This window comes from Toxotes jaculatrix, chromosome 16 (genome assembly GCF_017976425.1).
Source record: "Toxotes jaculatrix isolate fToxJac2 chromosome 16, fToxJac2.pri, whole genome shotgun sequence".
Lineage (NCBI taxonomy): Eukaryota > Metazoa > Chordata > Actinopteri > Toxotidae > Toxotes > Toxotes jaculatrix.
Window position 1 is genome coordinate 2,944,701 of NC_054409.1, and position 24,152 is coordinate 2,968,852.

The 24,152-nt window shown below is 41.0% G+C and overlaps 1 protein-coding gene and 1 long non-coding RNA gene across 2 annotated transcripts; both read left to right on the plus strand.

The window, feature by feature from the left end:
* Nucleotides 1-621: 621 nt before the first annotated feature.
* Nucleotides 622-2,787, plus strand: LOC121195357 (zinc finger BED domain-containing protein 4-like). The gene is made up of 4 exons (XM_041058784.1): nt 622-650; nt 865-1,004; nt 1,092-2,157; nt 2,238-2,787. Exons 2-4 carry the CDS (start codon nt 903-905, stop codon nt 2,561-2,563), a joined length of 1,494 nt encoding a protein of 497 aa, XP_040914718.1. The 5' UTR covers nt 622-650; nt 865-902; the 3' UTR covers nt 2,564-2,787.
* Nucleotides 2,788-21,366: 18,579 nt separating this feature from the next.
* LOC121195374 lies at nt 21,367-22,048 on the plus strand. Its single transcript, XR_005895469.1, has 3 exons — nt 21,367-21,398; nt 21,511-21,651; nt 21,986-22,048. It is a non-coding gene; the product is annotated as an uncharacterized LOC121195374 (long non-coding RNA).
* The last annotated feature ends 2,104 nt before the right edge of the window (nt 22,049-24,152 follow it).

A 24,152-nucleotide genomic window follows, 5' to 3' on the forward strand; every position in this document is an offset into this window, starting at 1 on the left:
GTGATGGGACGAGCGACACTGGTGCATCAGCACTGTGCCGAGAGCTCAAGAGGGAAACCTCGTATCGGTGCGTGTATTGCTTTAAGAAAGAATCACGTGACCGATACAGGAACTGTATCGTTTGGATGTGCCGCGCCAAAGTGTGTTTATCAGGAAACAAACTGTATCAACATGTCGTGGGTTTGTCGGATGGAGTTTTGCTTGATCATGGATCGTTCTAGGAAGTTTTCCCCGGTGTGGAATAATTTTGATCTCGTGACGCCAAACAAGGTAAATCTTTTTCTCCTTTATATACTATTTTTTACGGTGGCGCATTGCACTCACTTTATCAGTTTATCAAGTGAATGACCTGTGATACATATGATAGTCAGTTAAAGAGCCTTAGAGTTGCTTTATTCATGTTATCATGTAATTATGAGATCCTGATCTCGTAATCATGAGAGGGTGTCTATTTTTTTAACAAGTGAATGCAATGTTCTGGTAAGAGGTTTGAATTGTTTTCAGATAAATTAACTTTTTATGTTATTGTAGGTGAAGTGTCGGCTCTGCTCTACAGAGCTATCTTATATCAATAAGAGCACTTCATCAATGCTGAGGCATTATAGAGCTCGGCAATGAAGAATTGGCAGATACTCGTGAGAGTACCCCAGGTATGTTGAAAGTCTCTCTAAAAATTGTGCTAAAAAAAACATGCATGCAAACAGACAGGCTCCAGGCCTGGTATCAAACCTCCAACCCTCTTGCTGTGAGGCGACAGTGCTAACCACTACACCACCACATCGTCTTATGTCTATTTGATATTGTTTGTAAAAATTACAGTCCTTTTATTAAGCTTTTGACAAAATAGTTCCTTTTGGCTTGCAGTTCCTAACAAGCAAGCAGTGGATGAGGCAGTGGTCAATATGATCATCAAAGACTGTCAGCCACTCAGCTTTGTTGAAAATGAGGGATTCAGGGAGCTCCTGAAGCTTATTCTACCCTCGTATGCTCTACCAAGCAGGAAGGTATGTTTAAGAATTTTTATTATATGTTTGTACTAACTATATAACTATATTTTATTGGTGTAACAGTATTTGTATGGTTATTTTCAGACCATCAAGGACTTGGTGAGCCAGAGATATGAGGAGGAAAAGGAAAAAACCAAAAAGGACCTCCAGAGTGCCGTTGCTGTTACTTTAACAGCTGATATGTGGACGTCTATGAATATGGAGGCATATCTAGCTGTTACTGGCCACTATGTGGACAAAGAAAGCCATGAACTCCATTCATCAGTCTTGGCAGTGCAGCATTTTCCTCAGAAACACACTGCAGAAAACATTGCCACGGTTAAAAGGAGCCTCATGGAGGAGTGGGGCATAGCAGGAAAGGTCAGGTGTCTTGTCACTGATGCAGCAGCAAACATGACTGCATGTGCTCGAATGCTGCAAATACGGCATACCATTTGTATAGCCCATTCCCTGAATTTAATTGTGAGAAAATCATGTGATCAAATCCCAACAATAACTGAAATACGCAACAAAACACGACACATTGTGACATACTTTCGATCGAGCGTGACTGCTAAAGAGAAGCTCACTCAAATACAGCAACAGCTGGGAACACCGGGCCATAAATTAATAAACGAGGTGCCAACACGATGGAACAGTACCTACCAAATGTTTGAAAGAATGACTGAGCAGAAGGAGGCAGTCTGGGTGTCACTGGCCTCATTAAAACCTGACATCACTCCACTGACTCCAGAAGAATGTCAGATCATTGAAGAGATGCTCAGGGTTCTTGCTCCTTTTGACCAAGCTACAAGAGAACTGTCTGAGGAAAAAAGGGTCTCTGGGTCTAAGGTCATTCCCATGATGAGAATGCTCCACATTGAGCTTCAACGTCAGGCCACAACAGTGACAAAAACAGCTGCTCAGCAACTGGCTGAAAACCTGAGGAAGCGGCTAACTGACGCTATTTGCGGCATGGAATCTCTCAGTGTGATGACTCTGGCAACTCTGTTAGATCCCAGATTTAAAAAGAATGGATTTGTTAGTCAGCAAAAGGCAAGTGAAGCGGTGAAGAGACTGCAGTCAGAATGTGCAGAAGAAATGAGGAGCCAAGAGCCTGACCCAAGAGAAGAAGAGCCTAGCTCTTCACATGGGTCAGAACCCAGTTCAGGTATGAAAATACATTTCTGTGGCACTTATATGATATGATATATCATGTGATAATAAAGTAATGAATAACTATTTTTTTAGGGCACAATCTCTGGAAAACTTTAGATATGGAGGTTGCAGAGACCCAGAAGACGAGGAACGCAACAGCTGACTCCATTATTGAAGTCCAACGCTACCTGGCAGAAACAAACACACCCAGAAACCAAGATCCTTTGCAATATTGGAAATGGAACCAGAAAATATACCCACATCTTCATCAACTTGCACTTAAAACTCTCTGCTCACCATCATCGTCTGTACCATGCGAAAGAGTATTTTCCAAGGCTGGGGAGCTGGTGTGTAAGAGGAGAAATCGCCTTGGAGCAAAGACACTCCAAAAACTTTTGTTTCTCAATAAAAATTCATGAACTAATCACTTTTTTGTCTTTTATTTCATATGATTTAACAGTTAAGTTGACAAATGTGCACATAAGTTAAAAAATTGTAACTCTGAATTTTTACTCTAATTTGCTATATTTTACATACCAACTCAGTTTTAGCATTTACACGAACAAGGAATTTCTTTACCTGCAATGATTTTATAACTACTGCAGGGGTCACTATTGGGTGACCAACACAGTATCAATACAGTGCCGACACAGTTTGTTTAGTGTGTCAATACACTCCTTGAGGTATCATCGTCCCATCACTAGAACAGAATACTGTAGAATAGAACACAGAACAGAATACTGTAGAACGTAGAACGAAATACTGCAGAACAGAACGCAGAACAGAATGCTGCAGAATAGAACGTAAAACAGAATTCTGTAGAATACAGAACAGAATGCTGCAGAATAGAACGTAGAACAGAATTCTGTAGAATAGAACGTAGAACAGAATACTGTAGAATAGAACAGAATACTGTAGAACCAAACGTAGAACAGAATACTGTAGAATAGAACACAGAACAGAATACTGTAGAACGTAGAACGAAATACTGCAGAACAGAACGCAGAACAGAATGCTGTAGAAGAGAACACAGAACAGAATGTTGTAGAACAGAACGTAGAACAGAATGCTGGAGAAAATTTACAACAACCCTTCAGAATATATCAGAGATATTAAAACCACTGTAGATCAACTGTTAATAAAGAACGCGTGTCAAATGTGACTCACTGAAAATTAGGAGCTAAGGCCTCTGGGGACGTGAGGAGCATTCAAGCTTCAACCTCAGCGTCCCTCATTTTATTGCTGACGTTCACTGTCCACACCTGAATCAAGGCATTCGATATGAAGAGCAGTTTTTACATGTTTAGACATTAAAATCAACCTAATGTAACAATTCACTCCAAACTATTTGAAGTGTTATTGGAATTTTAGTCTCACCAGCATCAGAAGAGGTTTGGAAACCTCCTCATCAAAATCTTCCAGTTCAAACTCCCAAAGTGGTCAAACAGAAACACAACAGAAGCTTTATCTTTACTCTTGCACTTTATTTCACTACAGACAGATCGGTGTGACATGAGCAGAGTTAAAGGTGTAGTGGTGGACTGTCTGAGTCTCAGTAACTCAGCGCTCTCTCAGCCAACATTTGCTCTCCTCCAAAATGAGCTTGATCATTTCTTCAGCAGTGACCTCAGCTGGGATCTGGTTCTTCTGCTGAAGGTTTAGGAGCTGCATCTGTAATGGTCATAAGAATGGTATGAAAGCAATGGCTAGAAATCTGTTATGAATGCAATGATGATAAAAACGCTTTAATTCATCTCCATCTGTGATAGAAAATATGTCAATTCATGATGATAACAAACCTATTTCATTTTAATTTCCTGTTAAAATTTTGTTAATTCATTGTTATTAAAAATAGGCTTGTAAAGAGTTAAAAATATACTTTGATTTGCAGATCGGGATTATTGTAATCCATTGCTCTGTGTTCGATTGTTAGAGTCTCGCTCGGCCAGTAGAGGGGGGCGCGCAGCTCGCGCTCATTACAATACGGAACTCGATAGAAGCTACATCTCTTCTGTGTCATTCCTATTATTCTCCCCTTTTACAGGTAAGAGTGTAGCTTTTAGCATGTATAAGGATGTACATACGCTATGAGGAATAGGTAGGCAGTAATGTGTACGACTGTGTAACGTTTTATGTATATTTTATCGGCTAAATGTAAATTATTGTTGTATTAGCCTGTTTGCTAGCAGTGTTAGCGCGGACCATGACACAATCGCGGCAGCACCTGATGCCCGCATTATATGTTGGTGTTTTTCTGTTTGAAATTAAGTGTGGTTGTTAAGGGGTTACACTTCTGTAAACATGTTAAAAAGATGTTTGTGGAAAATTCATTACAATACGATAGAAACTACATCGCTTCTGTGTCGTTCCTCTTATTCCCCCTTTTACAGGGGCGCAGCATATATAAATGGTTTATTCATGATTAGTTCAATATCTACTAATAGCTTATAAATGTCTTATAAATGATAGTTATTTTAAAGTGTTACCATTCTCTGTTTTGGAAGATGTCGGTTTCAAAGAGTTTGTGGCAAAGCAGGACCCCACATACACTCTACCAACAAGGAAGGCTCTGAAGGACATGGTAGTTGCCAAGTATGAGGAGGAAAAGGAGGAGGCCAAAGCTGAGATCCAGGGTGTTGAGACTGTGAGCCTCACATCAGATATGTGGACCTCCATCAACATGGACGCATATCTAGCTGTCACCTGCCATTTTATCAATCAAAATGACCAGCTGTCCACTCTTCTTATGGGGGCCAAGCCATTTCCGAAAACCCACACAGCAGCCCACACTGCTGCTGAAATTACATCACTGATGGCAGAGCGGGGCCTAGCAAACAGGGTTCGATGCACTGTGACTGATTCTGCAAGCAATTTGAATGCTGCAGCCAGCACTTTGAACTTGAGGCAACACAAATGCATTGCACACTGCCTAAATCTAGTCATCAAGAATTCCATTGAAGCAGCTGCTGGCCTTGATGAAGTGACTTATTTTAGGACAAGCAGAACTGCAAAAGAGAGACTGAGCCAAATGCAGCAGCAACTGCGGCCGCAAAGCAAAGGCACTTAAACTGGAGGTGGACACACGCTGGAACAGCACCCTGGACATGTTTCGACGCCTCTATGAGGAAAGAGATTCAGTGGCAGCAACTTTAGCATCACTCAACACAGACCTGACTCCTCTGAGCAACCAGCAATTTGAAAACACAGGAGAATGCATCAGGGTATGCATTAGAAAACCGGAGAAAAAAAAAAAAAAAACTCATCACTGAATGCAGACTGTCTATGTAGTTTATTGCACAGTCGTTGCAACTGAAACTGAACATTGAGATCAAGGTTGTGCATTTAGGCAATATCTACATTCCTGTTGTTTCAGCTGCTGGCTGCATTCCAGGTGGCGACTGTGGAGCTGTCAGAAGAGAAGTGAGTATCCGCATCAAAGGTCATCCCCCTCTACTGTGTGTTGCGACATACAACAGAACAACTCCATCCACAACTCACCACCCCCGTGGCACAACACCTGGCACATAACCTTATCAGATGCTTGGGAGGGAGATTGCATGATAAGGAAAAAGAGAGTTCACTGGCAGTCGCTACACTGTTGGATCCACGCTTCAAAACATTTGGATTCACCAGTCCAAGAGTGGCAGCTGGTGTCAAAGAGCGTCTGATATCAGAATGCACAAAAGTTATAAACATACACAACGCCCAGCAGCAGCCTCCACAGGTATTTCTTCTTTTTTTGATTATGAATAAGAAATGACTAATGACATTTCTGGTGATGATGATCTTCAATATTTTTTAGGAGTTGACTTGTGGAGACTCTTGGATCAGGATGCTAACAGAACCAGGCAAATGCAAAGTGCCACAGCTAACGCAATGGTGAAAGTGAACCGGTACCTAGCTGATCCTCTCCTGGAAAGAACTGAGGATCCCTTCACATACTGGGCCACCCACAAAACTGTGTACCCAAATCTTTATCAAGTAGCTAAGCATTTTCTGTGCACCCCAGCCTCATCTGTGCTGTGAGAACGGGTTTTTTCCAAGGCTGGGGAAATGGTTTGTAAAAGAAGAAACTGATTGAGTCTAAAAACTGTAATTTCTTAATAAAAACTCATAAACAGTTACACAAGCAAACCCACTGACCTGTTCTTCAAGCACACCCTCTTTACCCACGTACACATACAGTAAACCTCTCTACCAACGAAGCCCAAAACATACCATGATATAATCTGTATTTGCACCAGTACCATGTGAAAATTCCATCAGTCTGTATTTGTAGAGCACATCTCATGAATGTACCAGCACCGTTTCAATGTTTCTCAATGCAAAATATAAGTGAAGATTATGTAGGGTTACAATCAGCCATGCCAAATAACAAACATGGTCTTCTATTATTATTATTAGGAGGTTGTTAAAAGAACGAGACAGAGAGAGAAAAACCAAAGCTAATATCAGAGTGTGAAAGTACAAACATGGTGTGAAACTGTTTGGAGCTGCTCGTGTTTTCTTCTCTGACATGTCAGTTTTTTAGAACAGCCTGCTCCAGACAGACATCATTCACCATGTCAAACTCCTTCCATTTCATAGTGATTGGGTTAACTGTTCTTCAAGGGAAGTTCAGTGACTTGGAAATTCTCTTGTATCCAGCCACTGATTTCTGCTTTTCAATCCCATTTTCTCAGAGACACTCAGTGTTGTTCTGTCTTCATGGTGGAGAGTTTCTCTGCTCACTCACCAAAAGCTGGATCCTCCAGATGCAGGTGTATTTATACTACAATCACCTGAAAGCCCTTGGCTGCACACAGGTGATCTCCATTTATCTAATTATGTGACTTTTCAAACCAACTGGCTTCACCACTGATGATTTAGATGTGTCCTGAGAGTTTTCTGTTTTACATTATTAATGAATTCAGATCACATTATTGAGATCTGTTTAACTTTGTCATTAAAGGGACTTTTTTCTGTTTGCGAGTGTCAAAAGAAAATAAATTCCCTTTCATTCAATGTTATGTTGTACAACATTGAATCAAAGGGAATTTAATTTAATTTCCAAGCAGATGAAACACCTGCACTTTAAATCAACAGCTACACAATGACATAAACCTTTAACAGAAAAAAAGAAGAAGAAAAGTATTAATCCATTTAAATAAGAAACTGTAGATTTTAGTGACACTTTCCAAAGTAAGCGAGTTGTTCTCTCTCACACACTCCTTCTCTCTCTGTTCTGGCCTCTTAAATAAAGCTTGATAAGCAGTGGCAGTTATTTCTATGGTAATTCATCAAAGAAACACATCACACATACTTAGAAATTTGTTCTGTGACTCAAAATGTGTGTGTGTGTGTGTGTGTGTGTGTTTGTGTGTGCTTCACCTAAATTCACATTATACTGATATCTCATGGACTCAGTGGGGGATTATAAGACTTGTGATATCTCTAGGTGACACAGATTTGTCATGAAGCTGGAAATCAGATTTCTGGCCATGAACAGGACTCAGTAAACTAGACTTTATGTCTGGTTCAGTGTAGCTGCCTGACAAACTCTCCACTTGTTAAATGAAGTGATTCAGTTACACTGACATTAAACAGCTGTGAGCTTCAGCCAGTGGGATGTGAAGAGGAAGCAGCAGATGAAACACTGCTCTTAGGGCGAGTGACATACAGTGGCTACAGGAAGTATTCAGACCCCTTCAGTTTTTTCAGACTTCACTGTTGTAGATTTAATTTTAAATAGATAAAATCAGCATTTTGTTAATCAGTCAGTATAGAGTGAAAATGGGCCTGATTCACATTTGGTTAATTATCTATGACATTTATTTGCTTTTGTAATTTAACAATAGGATGAAAAAATACAGCACAGAAACTTCTCTCTTCTCCATCTTTTAGTGGAGAGCGTGGTACAAAGTCATGTTAGGAAACGACAGTCTCTCCCTCCTTCCTCGTGTTTCTGGGAGAACCTCCCTAGTGTTTCTTGTTTGTCCCCTGTTTGTCTGTGTTCTTGTCTGTGTGTGTATAGGTCTGGGTGTGGTTGACTTACTTTGGGTTTCCCTCCAGAGCTCCTGCTCACCTGTCTGCAATCACCTCATCAGCCACACCCTCAGCCTGCAGTGTATTAACACCACTTCTTCTCTCCACACCATGTTGTCAGTTCACAGTAGTGTTAATACTCCTGTTAATGATAATGTTTGATGTGTGCAGGTGGATAAAGCTCAGTGTTGATTAAACTGAAGAATGATAAACTGGCTATAAAACTAAGTGACTGACTAATAACCAGAGATTACAACATCCTGAAGAAATATTTCAGTGTGACAATGAAAACAAGAGCCATAGACATCGATATCTGCCTTTTTCCAAAGAACTCAGTCTTTACTACAACAGTGTGTCACAGAAACACACTCTGCTGCACAGCACAGTCTAATCCACTGCACTGCTTTCTCCAGCAGACAAACAGAGACTCTTCCAGCTGAGAGGTGACAGAAAGGAGGGAGCTGTTAAACCTGCTGAACTGTGACAGAGAACTGAACTGACCCTCCTCTTTGTCCACTACAATAAATCCATTCTGTTGGAGGAAAACCTTCATTCCACACATCAAATGTGTGTTTTCATCAAGAGACACAAACAAGTTCCTGTCCACACCTCCAATCTCTCAGCTGAGGAAAAACATTGCTGAAAGGATTTTGTCAAACACAGATTTGCCATCAAACAACTGAAGGCAAAAAGTGACTTTTAAATGTAGAATATTCATCAGGATTAATGTTGTGAGTGTTTTAATCCACTTTACAGTGTGAGCTTGATAAGAGACTTCTTTCACAGCTTCTGCTGTTAAACATTTTCTGATAATATCTTCAGTTAAAACACAATCACATGAGCTGCAGCCAAACCACAGGCTCCTATAACTGCACTTATCATCTCTCTGAATTTCTTCTTCCAACAGACGTTAAACTACATGATCAGGAAGTCAGTTTGGACGGAGTGGACAAAACACACACTTGGTGTTTGTTGAACTGACTTCAGGTTTCATGCTGTTCAAGTAGAAACATTGTGACTCTACAATATCCACATGCTGAGCAACACACTGCACTAACAACATGATACAACACTGTGTTTGTGGAAAACAGCATCATTGTCATTGAGCTGATGAGTGTCTGTCTCATTTATTTTCCTCTTATCTGTTTTGTCTTTGTCTCCATCTATCTGTCCTCTGTCTCTAACAACTCTTCATGTGTCTGTATGTGCATGTTCATTTTAAAGGCTCAAGATCGTTTCCGTGTGAACAGGCCTTTCTCTGGAGGAAATATTTGCCTACAGTGGTGGTCCTGCTGCTGTCTCCCTCCACTGCTCTGTGATCTGACTGGACTCCAGTCCAACTCATTCTTCTGTATTTACAGGTTTACAGTTACAGAGCAGCTGCTGCTGTATTTGATTGCTTCTTATCAGTCTCACCTCCTGCAGCAGGAGCCACATCCCATCTCTCAAATCTGATGCTGCTTGTCCACAGAAAGTCAACAAAGGGAAGTGATGACGCTCCGTGCTGAGACTGATATCTGTCTCTAAGGCTGAATGGGTTGACATTCAGCAGGAAAGTGTTTGAAAAGAAGTTACAGCCAAGAGTCTCAGGTTACTGTAATCCTTTAAATGACAGCAGTGTGTTCACATCCTGCCCGATGAATGAGACATTATCTCACCTTGTGAGAGACTGAAGAAATGATATTAGTAGAGTGTTTTAGAGGCTGTGTCTGTGTAGGAGACAAGTGAAGCACGCAGCACAAACTATACCATACTGACTAAACTATAAAAAAAGCTAATTAACAAAAGCAAATGAAGTTGTTGATCTGTGCTTCTACTAAAGCACTGCCAACTCACTGATAACTACAATCAATATTCCTACAACTTTTTCCCAGTTAAGCAGGAAAAGTTTGGTTTGCATTATCAGTAACATAACACAGCTCTGATATGGCTGTAATTGATCAGTAAACAGTGACATAAGGCTGATATCCCAAAATACAAACAAGAGCACAGGAGTGAGACTAAACTCCAAACTGTAGAGACTGAGGTAGAAGCTGCAAAAGTCCTGAGAGCTGAAAACAGAGAGACGTTTTAGAACAGAGCTTTCTCTCTAATCTTCAGCATAGATACACAAGTTTAGCTACTGAAGACACAGCTAAGGAGAGGAGAATGTTAAGAGTTGGCAATGGCCGGCTGTGTTACCAAGCCGGGTCACAGCAGCAGTGCAGCCATCCCCTACTACCCTGGAACATTGTGTTCCCAGAATGCAGGTTTACTTGTGGTACCTAAAGTCTCCAATAGAGAGAATGGGAGGCAGAGCCCTCAGATAAAACTTTCCCTTTTGATGAACCTTATAGTCAGAGCTGAGTAAGGCTTTCCTGAATGAGCCACTAGTTATGCTGCTATAGGTCTACACTGCTGGAAGACTTCACATGATGCACTGATTTCCTCTCTCCTCCTCTCCCTCTCCATCTGTACACATTCATATCCCATTAATGTATGTTACTAACTTGGCTTCTTCTCTCTCCCATGGTGTTGTGCTTTCTCGTCTCTGCAGTTACTTCCACCTCCAGAGCTGCAGAGTCTGGATCTGTGGCTGCAGGCAAACTACTGTTCCACATGCAAAGCACTGGTGGTTGATCTTCAACATAAATGATAAAAAAGACTTGGAGGACGCCTGTTTCAACTATATAAGTCAGACTGTTGAAGCCTCATGTTTGCTTCTTTTGAACTTTGAAGTTCCTTTTACACAGGACATGGACTGTGGATTTTATGCTCCATCATTTAGGAGGATCCAAAGCAACAACACAATTTACATTAAAGCGTGTGAATGTTTTTGAACATTTGAAGTTTAAAAGACAAACTTGAAAAAAAATAGGCACCTTTCCTTTAACACAAACCATAATGCTTTGAAGCAAAAAAAATGGAAACCTAAGTTGACAATAGGAAAATCTCACAGATACAATCAGCATAAATAAACTGAACATGTACTGAAACCTTTGGGCTGAAGTTCTTGTGTGATTAGACATCATGCTAATTTAACAAACATCCCACTGAACTGAAACACTGACATCAACTAAAAAAGGTTTTGACTTACTGAAAACCTTGGAGCTGATCTGGACTTTCCTGTGGTTTCCTCTTGTCCTTGTAACAGCAGTAGCTCCTCCCTTCCTTGTCAATAATTGTGCAGAAATATCTGAGGGCTTCTTTCTTCCTAAATCATGAGCAAGTCCTGTCCAGTCCAACTGTTTCTGCTCCTGTTTGACTTCTGAACTTGTCTCTGGCTGTGTGTCCACTTACTGCAGCCTGTGACATCAGGCTGTAGAATGTTGATACATCAAAGGCATCAAAGGACAAACACACACACACACACACACACACACACACACACACTCTCTCTCTATTTTCTTACTATAGTTGTGAGGACACATGTTGCCATAATGCATTCCCTTGCCCCTTAACCTAACCTAACCTTAACCATCATAACTGAAAGCCTAACATTAACCAAAACATAACCCATACTAATGATATTGAACTTTCTCAAAAATACCAAATGAATTACAACAATAAGCACTCAGGACCATTCAGCTGGGTTGGTGAATTCAGCACCAAGGACAGCAGCAGCTGAACTGTACACAACTACATGTACTAACACACAGCAAATTCACAAAGTACTAAAATCTGGAGTCGGGCAAAAAAAAAAAAAGTGTGAAAGAGTTACATTTCTGGAGTTTATTTTATAACTCTGACTACAGTTTGTGTTAACGTGTACACCCAGGCCGAGTTGAATTTTGGACTTTATTCCCTGGTGTTCAGGATCTGGTTTTAACTCTGTCCCTGGAGTTCACGATGCATTTTATCGCGGCATGAGCAGCACAAGGAACGTCGTCACAAGGCTGGTAAGAGCATGATTTTTATCAGAAAGTACTTTAAATGTGTGATATTTTGTCATTGTTCTCACTTTATCTACTTACATAGTACCGCTAATGACTGCGAACTTGATGTTGAACGTAACCCCATTGCTTTTACTCCATTATTTAGAGCAAGTAGCTCCCGCAGCATTAGTTAGCTAACTGTCCTTAGCTGCCATTGTGGAGCTGTTAGCTTTCACTCAAACGTTAATGTCGGCCATACTGTCTGTGGCGTGTGATGTGTCTGTATGACGGTAATGACAAACTGTTTGATAAGCTTCACAAATTAATGACGACGCGCATCTTGAAGGTAATTAATACTGTTTTGGAAATAACCATCCAACAATGCAACCGCATGTCGGTGTTTTAAGAGAATAATTTCCGGCTCAACGACGCGGACGCAGCTGAAAAGTCAGTTTTGGCTAGCATGCTAACAGTTGAGCTTATAAACTGTAGTCTTGCTGTTTTGAACAGCGGTGAGAAACGTGTATTTTAACAGTGTGTAGTTGGGATAAACTTTAACTTGAACATGTTATTCTCAGACATATGACATTTTCTTCCTTTATGTCAAACCAACATGTTGATCAAAGTACAACATGGAGGGAAGAAGAAGTACATTAAACTGGAAGAGGCTTGCTTCTCAGATTTTCTCAGTGCAGGCCAGTCAGATGTTTAGTATTAAATTAATAAAGATGTAAACATTTTGTAACGTGGAGTTGTTATGGTATAGTCCAGCAGAAGTTTCTTATCCCAGAGACTACAACACTGAAAGTCACAGATCAACAGGGAGCAGAGGTGGATGAGGATGTTTCAAAGATCTGTGTTTTTTCATCTACAGTGATGATGGTAGGACATTTAAAAATTCATATTTTGCTGCACTTATATTTTGAGAGATTTGTATCTTGACACAGACAAAAATATGTGATTGTGAGAAGTGGATGATAAGAATTCCAAAGTACAGTATTTAATCAGTTCATATTAAGCTGTATGTGTTGTCTGCATTTCAGACCTCCCATCTACTGAAGCATCTATGAACCTGGCTGATCGTTCAGACCTGACAGAATATGTGACCCTCACTACTTGTGGTAAGCAGAGTTATAGGTAATGGTAATGTTTTGTCTTGAGACAGGTAATATCCAGCCAGGTCTGTGATATAGTTTTAATGTGCTGGACTTTAGATTTTATTTGCCTTATACTTGTGTGTGTGTGTGTGGTCTTCAGATCTAAGTGTCCTGCAGCAAGGGTGTGAAGGCTCCTCCTCTCCAAGTCTGACAGATACACTGTCAGTCTCAAGCACTTTAAGCAGTGACACAAGTGATTCTGGATGCCAGCCTTTGATGGACAGTGTGCTTGCAGAATATGTAATTGTTTTCCAACTTATATACAACTAGATTTTAATCATTATTTATTAGACATAATTCTAGTAATATGTACAGGTATTAGATAAATGTATTTGCTTACAACATAGATCTAAGTGTAGTTGTAAATATGTTTATAATGTTTTCTTTTTTAGAATGTGGAGCAGATTCTTACTTCAAAACCAGCAGAGATGACTGTGATTAAAGAGTATGAAATATTCCACCACACGGTTACTGGTTAATATTATTGTTGCTCACATGCATGGAAAAGAAGGGTAAGAGGCTTCAACTTAATCCTATATCCTTTTATAAAAAAAAATATGTACATAAAAAAAATCCTGCTTGCAGGAGAGCTGTTAGTAAAGCAACAATAGAGTTCCATGCCCTTGGGATTGTTTCACTTTTCCCATCTTTGAAAGACCCATACTCCAAAAATGATATGTAAGTTTAACTCCCTCTTTTGCATATAAGCAACATACAGTATTTGTTCCTTCCTTCTATGATATTCAAAGCAACAAAGGCTTTTTTGAGTGGCGCATGAAGTTATGTGCCGTAATGTTTATATGTAATGTTTACAGTAAAGTCACAGATACTATTACACTCTGAATGAAATGGAAAAAGGGGCAAGGCCAGACATGCCCCTTGGTCTGAAACAGACCTACAATTTACAATATAATAAGTGATGCACAGATGGTAAACATCAGTTTTTTCTGCAGGAGAAACTCACTCTTCTGAACTCTGTTTTTGAGGAATAAAGCTTTCTGGATTCAGCTTCTCTGATCTCCTGTATTTGATTGACTTTGTGAATTTCTTCTCAGCAGAAGACTTGAATACTTGGAAGAAAAAGACTTAGAGAATGAAGAGTAAAAGAGTAAGGTGTGGTGCATCAATCCCCCTCTTCAGGTCAGCTCTAGCAGCGCTGTACCATGCCCTATCACCTGACCTGAAGGCGGAGTCAGGGACTCTGAGGAGTGACCGGATGTGGCTGTTCATCCAGGCTTTCTGATTGGAGAAGTCCCGGATGAGTCTTTTTGTTGTCACATGTTCCACAGAGAACCTGATGTAGTTCAGTACAGCTTCTGTGTGTTCAGCCAGGTCCTCGTGTTTGAAGAGCTCCCACTCTGTCTGTGAGAAGCAGTCTGAGAGCTGAGCGAGTGCTTCCTCAGGCCAACTCCAACACTGCTTCTCACAGACAGCGTGGGAGCTGCATGAACTCATCTTCAGGGGATTCCTCACCTGTTCAAGATACAAAAGAAGAAAATGGGACCTTTCTGTACCTGGAAATGAAAACAAATACCTGAAGGTAACTTAATCTTCCTCTCACCTTCTTTAAAGACTGATTAACACCAAAAAGTCAATCAAAGATCAAGAGAAGCTCAGTGGAATGAGGTTCATCAGGGTTTCTGACCAGTTGCAGCATCAGGAAATGTGACCTTACTGTACCTGGAAACCAAAACAGTACATGACACTGCAGCCAGCTGACGTCTATCTATCTATAAATCTAAATATAATAATATGGACAGACGCAGCAGAGCACTGGTTCAGCTATCCCATGTTCTGACATGAAGTCTCTCTACTCTTTCATCTGTTGAAGCTTTCCTACCAGCAGCCAGTAGGAACGTGGTTAATATACTGAGCATCCCCCACATCCATGTGATGCTGAATCAGGCTGGTGTGTGATGGTGTATCTGAGAAGAGAGACAAGAGAGAATTAAACAGCTTCACTGGATCTTTCCTCTGAGTGTGTGATAGATAATCTGACCGACCGTCTACGAGGTTCAGATGCTCAGAATAGTTGAGTCTCCCTGTTTAGGTGAAGATAAGACTCCAACGAGCTGAACAGGTTCAACTGTCTGTGGAAACTTCAGAGAAAAAGTGAGCACAGTGATGGATGAAAAAACAGAAGTGAATATTTCCACTAGACTCTGCTGAAGCTCTTTATTTAGATAATACTTTTCACATCTTCTGAAGTCAGTGATGTGTGTACTACAGCAGAAAAAGGATTTCAATGGAACAGTGTCTACAGAGCTTCTTACAGCTCTTTGCTTCTTCTACACAGTCATTATGACAAGTTCACCACAAAAAGAGATAAAAATATGGACTCAATGTGGAAAAAGAAGCCAAAAAATGCCACCTCTGTAAAACTGTTAATATATTTTACATTTTAGAAAAAAAATGTCATTATTTTGGCTGATAAAAGGATTTAGTCAAATGAAATTAACTAAACACATAAAGTCCAACTACTTCTCCGCCTATGAGGTGTAATAATTTGATCACATCTGACACAGCAGCTGCTACTGTTAAAAATCCAAACTCTTTATAACTGTTGCAGGTTTATAAGGTATTTAATATATGATTTATTTAGATTATTAATATGTTTTGTAGATCCTGTTTAATATTTAGCACTGCTGTTTCTGACACAACTACCAAAGTATTATTAAAGCTACTACTACTCCTACTGATGAATGAATGAATTGAGTTGTGTTGTAACATGTTCACCTCTGAACACTTTATAATATAACAGGTCTTTAGGAGGGTCTACCCCACCCTAACCCAAACCCTCTGACAATGTTCCATCCAAACTTATTCTTCCTACTCTTCATATTGAAATGTTCATTGTAATATTCATACATGTCATGTCATCACTTATCTGGGTCCAGGCCCAGGACACAGGGGCAGCCCGCCCAATTCACAATGCACCAAAGGCCTATGGCACCTCCACGGGTGGTGAGCCCATGGTGCCACCCGGAGTGGGATTCAAACCCACGACCCTGAGAAGTTGAGTCTCATGCTCTACCAACTGAACTAACCAGGCGGCTATTCATACATGTTGCATAGTTTATTCATCTGACAGCTAAATGAATGTGTGTTCCACTGGTTTCAGGCTCCAGAGCTCAGGAGATGTGAAAGTTTGGGTTGTAAATTACTCACATTAATTCAGACTGTGAGACTCAGAAACTGACATAATCAGAGCACTTTAAAACTGTGCACTCCTGACCTCTAGTGGCTGGAGTCAGTGTGACATGCTCTCACATAACCAAGGATCAAGGGATCAAGGAACTTTACTGTCATACCAGGACATTTGCATGTTATGGTACGAAATTGGTACTCAGGTCCCAGTTTTAAGCCATCAACAACACACCTCCTAATGCACGTTTGAACTTATTCATCAGTTAATAAATGTACGTTATAATTTTAAACATTAATTTAAAGGAAAATGGGAAATTTATCAAACAAAAAATTCTTTAGATAAACTAAAAATTAGGTCAGAAAAAACTAAAAAAATCATCCAAAAAAATAACATTTTACTTTTGATTGGTATTTTCTGTCATTATACTGACATATGAACTGTGAGAAGAACATGTTGGGATGGAATATTGTCTGTAGACCCTCCTAAAGCCTTTTACCTCTGTCATGGAAGTTATGCCAATTTGGTCTCAATCGACAGAATTATTCAATTTAGAAATGTTTTCAATGGTTGAAATACTTTGCTAAACACTTTGGGATTTATGTACTAAGATGCACTAAACCTATATACATAGTAAGGCTAACTTGTTTTTTCCTTTTTTTTTTTGACTGTAGAAGAAAAAGGTTGAAGGAAGGAGTTGGAAAAAGAGTCAGGGTGAAAACTTCCCATGACTTTTTTTATTAAGCATTAATAAATACAATTAAGAGTTAAAATGTATCTTACAAACAAAACAGACTAGAAACTTATCTAAATAGTAAAAAGAGTAAAAAGTCAAAACTTACTACTACATCTATGTACTAACATGCAATAAACATATATACTTTTTTTTAGGAAAGTGTAGAAGAAAATGAAAGTTTGAAGGAAGGAGTTGGGAAAAAGACTTAGCAATACTTTTTTCTCTTTTAAAAGGTTTTAAAGAAAGTGCTATTAAATACTATTGAGAGTTCAAACTTATCTAAATACTACAAAAAGTTAAACTTATCTTACACACTAAAGAGAGTAGAAGCGTATCTAAATACTAAAAAGAGTTGAAACTTTCTACATCTCTTTACTAAGATGCAATTTAGAGGGAAGGTCAGACTGGATCAGCTACACCCTTTAGACTGCTGCAGCAGAGTGGGACAGTGTGTGGTGACCACTGAGCTAGGATAAAATGCTTCTGACCAACACAAAGACAGGAGGCAGGTGAAAGCCAACACTCGTCTATACATTTAGAGCACTGACCTCCTGCTGGACACTGTCCAGTATGGCCTCAACAAAATAAATTTCATCTCCAGCCTTCAACCATCAGCAGCACTGACTAAGTGTAACTCTAATGCTGTCATTTTATTGGCTAAATTACAAATACACTGTATGAAACAATCCAGTGAATCTTCTAAGGTTGGTGGTAAAGTAATGTAGTGTTTGGAACACACACTGACTGAGTAACAAAAATATAAACACCACACAAGGGTTAATTGAAGGAACTATGACAATGTGTCTCCTCTGTCTGACACTGAAGCAGTCCTCATCTACTTTGACATCAGCAGACAAGAGACATGAGACAGCACTCTCAAGAAGGTGAATGTTAGGAAGCAGTGATGTGTTGGTCGAATGAAACGGCTCTTAGAGCAGAATCTGTGAAGTGAACGATCTGAGCCGACTCCTGCCTGAGAGCCAGAGATGCCAGGAGATGGGGATTTGTTTTTGTACTTAAAAATTATTTTTTGTAGCGCTCTGTTCCATGTTGAGTATAATAAGCCATATAAATTATAAAGTTTTGATATAATGTATGTTTTGTACATTAGTAATTCATTTTACACATAATTTTACATTATTATAGTAAAAATTTATTTAAGCAGCAAAAAAAAAAAAAAAAAAGAGTCGGCTCAGCTGCAGCTCCAGCTCTCTTAAAAGGGTCCCAGTCGTGCCACAGCTGGACACATCCCCCACACGTTTGAAAAGCTCGTTACGCCCCTGCGGTATTCCCATCACAGCATCCCACAGTTGCTGAAAATACTTTCACTTTCACTGACGTTTGTGGCGCAGATGATTTTCACTGTCTGAAGGTAAATGTCACTTTTAATGCTTTACTCGTCAACACTTCCTGTTGTTAACTGAATTATCTGATGGTCGAGTTTTTAGTGTTTTATTGTGTGTGTTTTTTAATACCGCGTTGTGGTGTTTAGTTGTGCAGACTCTTTGTCACTGTAAAGTCGGGATGATGCAGGAGGAGGACCGTTATTATCCTCCATGTTGTGTGGATATCTGCAGTAGAAGCGGTGGAGTCAGAGTAGAAGCAGAGTGAGCTGATGGTCAGTAGCTGAACACGGAGCCTTTGTTAGTCTGTGGCTCCACTTACTGCTGACTGAAGGCAGCTTTTCCTGCCTGAATCAGCCTGTGGAGGAGGCGGACCTGAGCCGCTGCTCTCCCGCAGTCTGAGCCGCTAAATGCGGTCTGAGCTCGGCCGGACAGCGGCTGGAGAACAGCTCTGACTTCCTCTGTCATTAGATGAACTCTACGGGACTGAGCTCAGAGGGACTGACAGGGTTTTTCAGACTCTATGTGATTTTCAGAGAGACAGTTAACACTCCATCCACAGAGTCAGAGGCGTCCTGGTTCTATCAGGACAAACTCTACCTGATGAATTAGATGATAAAGACCCAAATCCATAAATACTCTCACAATAAAGCATCTCAGCAGCTCTGATAGGTGATTATATCTCTGTGGCTGGTCACAGTACAAACAGAAAAACTGTCTGTCAGGACATATTTGCTGTTTTTATTGATGTCTATCTGTGTCTCTGCTGTTTGGTTTGGTTTTGGTTTGTTGTTGCTGCTTCATATAGTTCAGACTTTACTATTAGAAAAGGCAGGAAAGTGCCAGGGGCCCCAACTAAAAGGCCCCCTGGAATAATATTGAGGGGAAATGAACTGAGTCTCAGTTGTTTTGTGTGGAATAATCACCTGCAGCTTGTTTCATCAAGTCATTTTCTACAGAAACACTGCAGACAAACAGATTGTCAGATAAAATCAGTGGATCTCAGTCCATCTGTGTGTCAGTGAATGGAAATGGTCGTCTCTGAATCATTTGTGAAAGATATAAAAGGATTTTAACCACGTGACTCTGAATAAGACACTTCAAAACATTTACCAGTGTGTCTCCTGTCCAACCAGGTGGGAAAAGACACTGGACCTGTGCTATGGGTCGATACAGGGGGCCTATAAATCTCTTCCTCTCCCTCCTTTGGGCTCCTCTGATCATAGCTGTGTGCATTTGCTGCCCACATATAAAACTGTTGTAAAGAGGGAGAAATAACATGCTCATACATGGTCTTTTGCAGGGACATGATCATTTCCTGTAAGGGTGTTAAAGTATTTCCCAACAACAAACCATGATTTACCAAATCAGTCAAAGCAGGATTACAAATCAGAACTGGAAAACAAGATGGCAGCAAACAAACTTGGTTCAGCCTGGGCAAGTATGAAAACTACTGCAGGCCTTCAGAGCACAGAGCTCAGTACTCGTGTCTTTTTAGATGGTTGGAACTCGGACACAGAGCTGGCTAATGTTCTGAATTGTTAACATGTCCATAACCTCTGGAAAGATGCTGTGGTGTCCCGGTTCCAAAATCCAGCTGTCCCAAAACACTGAATGATTTTAGAGCAGTCGCCCTGATTTAAATTTGAATGAAAACTTTAGAGAAACTGGTCAGATCTGAGGTCCTGAAGCAAACTGAACATGCACTGGATCCTCTGCAGTTTGCATACAGGCCTCACAGAGGAGTGGAGGATGCTACAGTGACTCTGCTCAACATGCTTTTTAAACATCTGGATTTTAATGGGACACACACCAGGCTTTTATTTGTGGACTTCTCTTCTGCTTTTAATACAATCCAACCTCACATTTGAATTGAAAGGCTCCTACAACAGTTTGATTTAAATAATAATCTGGTGGGTTGGATTCTGGATGTTTTAACCAACAGGACACAGAGAGTGAGGGTCAACAGTACATTGTCTGACCAAAGGTGTTCTTCCACTGTTTCTCCTCAAGGGTGTGTCAGAGCAGACATGACAGCAGAAGCATCATAAAGTGCTGATGACTCAGTTATTGTTAGTCTCCTCCAGGACGGTGAGAGCAGGAGGAAACCCCACAGGCACCAAGTCACTGTAATTAAAGGTCAGACCACCTAGTATGGAACCACTGTTTAAGGAAACTTGTACATTTTCACATTGACTGAACCATAATGAGCATGTTCTCTCTCTTTTATAGAATCCATTTGATCATTTTCTTTAGTGTCATGGTTCAGTCAGACAACTTTAAAACAGAGGAAGTCCTCAGACCAAGTAGTTAAGTGGTCTAATCGTCTGCTTGGTGAGTCCCAGCCAAGCCCAGCGTCCCTGTACAGCAGACAGGTACAGAGGACAGCTACCTCCATTTTAAATGATGACTCCACCCTTTGCACTGCCACTTTCAGCTTCTTCCCTCAGGGCGGAGGTTTATTGTCCCAAGATGTAAAACCCAGTGATATAAAAACAGCTTTGTTCCTGCTGCTGTCACAGAGTTGAACAAGCTGCAGCGATACATTGCACATGCTTACTTATTTATGGATTTTTATTATTTTACCTTTTACCAGAGTTATTCTTTATTGACCCTTCTTTCTCTTTGATTTCCTGATTGGTGGAGCCTTTTCCACTTTTAGCACTTCCACAGTCAGCTGTGTTGGTTTTTTGTTAAATTTCTTTGTGTTCTGTGTATATGTGTCAAAAGGACATCATCATCTGATCATCTGACTGCAAAACAAATCCACCTACAGGTACAAATAAAGTAACATGAACCTTAACCTGAGGATGATTTTTGTTGATGTGCAGATGAATGATTTGTGTTTTCTCTCCAGATGAAGGTAGAAAGTGTGTGTGAGCTGATGTGGATGTGAATTCAGCATCATGAATCAGTGTGAGGACAGAGAGGAGGGAGCCCCTCCCCCTAAAAGCAGTCTGTGTGGGGACCATGAGATCCAGACCAAAGCTCAGAGGTGAGATGAGGATCTCTAACTGTCCATGACTCTTCTCCATGTCAGAGCTCAGCACTCACATCACTGCACCATCATTATTCACACTCAAAGCTCTGTGTGTGTTGTGTTGAAGGCCAGAGCAGCAGCACACACCAGACTCTGCTGGACCTGGACCTGAACATGAACCTGAGCCCAGCTGTGTGTCCATGAAGAGTGACAGGTCAAAGGGTCTCTTCAATGATTTCAAAGGACGGCCTCCCTCTGCTGCAAAGAAGTGAGTTGCAGCTGAGTTTAAAATGTATCAGACAGCTGTCCTGTATAACTGGTCTTCTATGAAGGATGAAGTGATTGTGTTTTTTCTCCAGGCTTCATGAATGACACAGTATATGAACATGATCAGGCTGAAACAGGCTTTAGAGACAAAGTTGATGTTTCTCTTTTCAAGAAAAGCATTTCTTATGATGAGAATGTCACAGCACAGTAGTGTTTGCTTTAATCAGGACAGTCACCACAGAACATAAAAGCAGCTGCTGTTTGTGTACAAATCATAAAACACTCACAAATGCTGCAAACATAATGTGAGCTAATTCTTCATGATTCCTCCACAGAGTGGACCAGGAGAGCTCAGAGGTTCCCAGTGCTCAGTCTGCCCAGCAGCATCAAACACACCTGGACTCCATATTTATGGTCTGTACATGGACAACAACTACTTTGACATCTATTGTGTTGACAATAATCTCCATGCTGCACTTTTTAGAGCAGTGGATTGTCAGTGTGTCCAACATGGATCTGATGTTTGGCTCCATGGTTTTACTTTGATTGTGTCATTCATATAGTTTTCTGTTCCAGCTGCTGGAGGAGAACATTGTCACTTTTGTGAAGAAGGAGCTGAAGAAGATCCAGAAGGTTGTGAGTCCAGATTACCCACAATGCTCAGAGAGTCAGAGGGAGGATGAGGAGGTGTTGGACGGTGAGGATGAAGAGCAGAGGAGGAGCAGCAGAGAGGCTTTTGTGAAGATCACAGTGAACTTCCTGAGGAGAATGAAGCAGGAGGAGCTGGTTGACTGTCTGCACAGCAGTAAGAGGATTTCTCGAAAGATTCAACATGATGGACAAATGGGACATTTACTAATGTCTCAAGACATGGAGGGACATATGTTCATGTGTGTTCTTTAGGGGGATGAACATGTCATGTTTTCTTTATGAATCAGTGATTGATGTTGTTTCTTGTTTGTTCATTCAGGACATGTTGCTCCAGTTTGTCAACGTAAACTTAAATCTACTCTGAAGAAGAAGTTCCAGTGTGTGTTTGAGGGGATCTCTAAAGCAGGAAACCCAACCCTTCTGAATCAGATCTACACAGAGCTCTACATCACAGAGGGAGGGACTGGAGAGGTCAATGATGAACATGAGGTCAGACAGATTGAAACAGCATCCAGGAAACCAGCCAGACCAGAAACAAGCATCAGACAAGAAGACATCTTTAAAGCCTCACCTGGAAGAGATGGACCAATCAGAACAGTGATGACAAAGGGAGTGGCTGGCATTGGGAAAACAGTCTTAGCACAGAAGTTGACTCTGGACTGGGCTGAAGACAAAGCCAACCAGGACATACACTTCACATTTCCATTCACGTTCAGAGAGCTGAATGTGCTGAAAGAGAAAAAGTTCAGCTTGGTGGAACTTGTTCATCACTTCTTTACTGAAACCAAAGAAGCAGGACTCTGCAGGTTTGAAGAGGTCCAGGTTCTGTTCATCTTTGACGGTCTGGATGAGTGTCGACTTCCTCTGGACTTCCACAACACTGAGATCCTGACTGATGTTACAGAGTCCACCTCAGTGGATGTGCTGCTGACAAACCTCATCAGGGGGAAACTGCTTCCCTCTGCTCGCCTCTGGATAACCACACGACCTGCAGCAGCCAATCAGATCCCTCCTGAATGTGTTGACATGGTGACAGAGGTCAGAGGGTTCACTGACCCACAGAAGGAGGAGTACTTCAGGAAGAGGTTCAGAGAGGAGGAGCAGGTCAGAAGGATCATCTCCCACATCAAGACTTCACGAAGCCTCCACATCATGTGCCACATCCCGGTCTTCTGCTGGATCACTGCTACAGTTCTGGAGGATGTGTTGGAAACCAGAGAGGGAGGAGGGCTGCCCAAGACCCTGACTGAGATGTACATCCACTTCCTGGTGGTTCAGTCCAAACTGAAGAACGTTAAGTATGATGGAGGAGCTGAGACAGATCCACACTGGAGTCCAGAGACCAGGAAGATGATTGAGTCTCTGGGAAAACTGGCTTTTGAGCAGCTGCAGAAAGGAAACCTGATCTTCTATGAATCAGACCTGACAGAGTGTGGCATCGATATCAGAGCAGCCTCAGTGTACTCAGGAGTGTTCACACAGGTCTTTAAAGAGGAGAGAGGACTGTACCAGGACAAGGTGTTCTGCTTCGTCCATCTGAGTCTTCAGGAGTTTCTGGCTGCTCTTCATGTCCATCTGACCTTCATCAACTCTGGAGTCAATCTGCTGTCAGAAGAACAATCAACCTCCCTGTGGTCTAAACTGTTCAGAGACAAACCTGATCCAACACAGCTCTACCAGAGGGCTGTGGACAAGGCCTTACAGAGTCCAAATGGACACCTGGACTTGTTTCTCCGCTTCCTCCTGGGTCTTTCACTGCAGACCAATCAGACTCTCCTACGAGGTCTGCTGACACAGACAGGAAGTGGCTCACAGACCAATCAGCAAACAGTCCAGTACATCAAGAAGAAG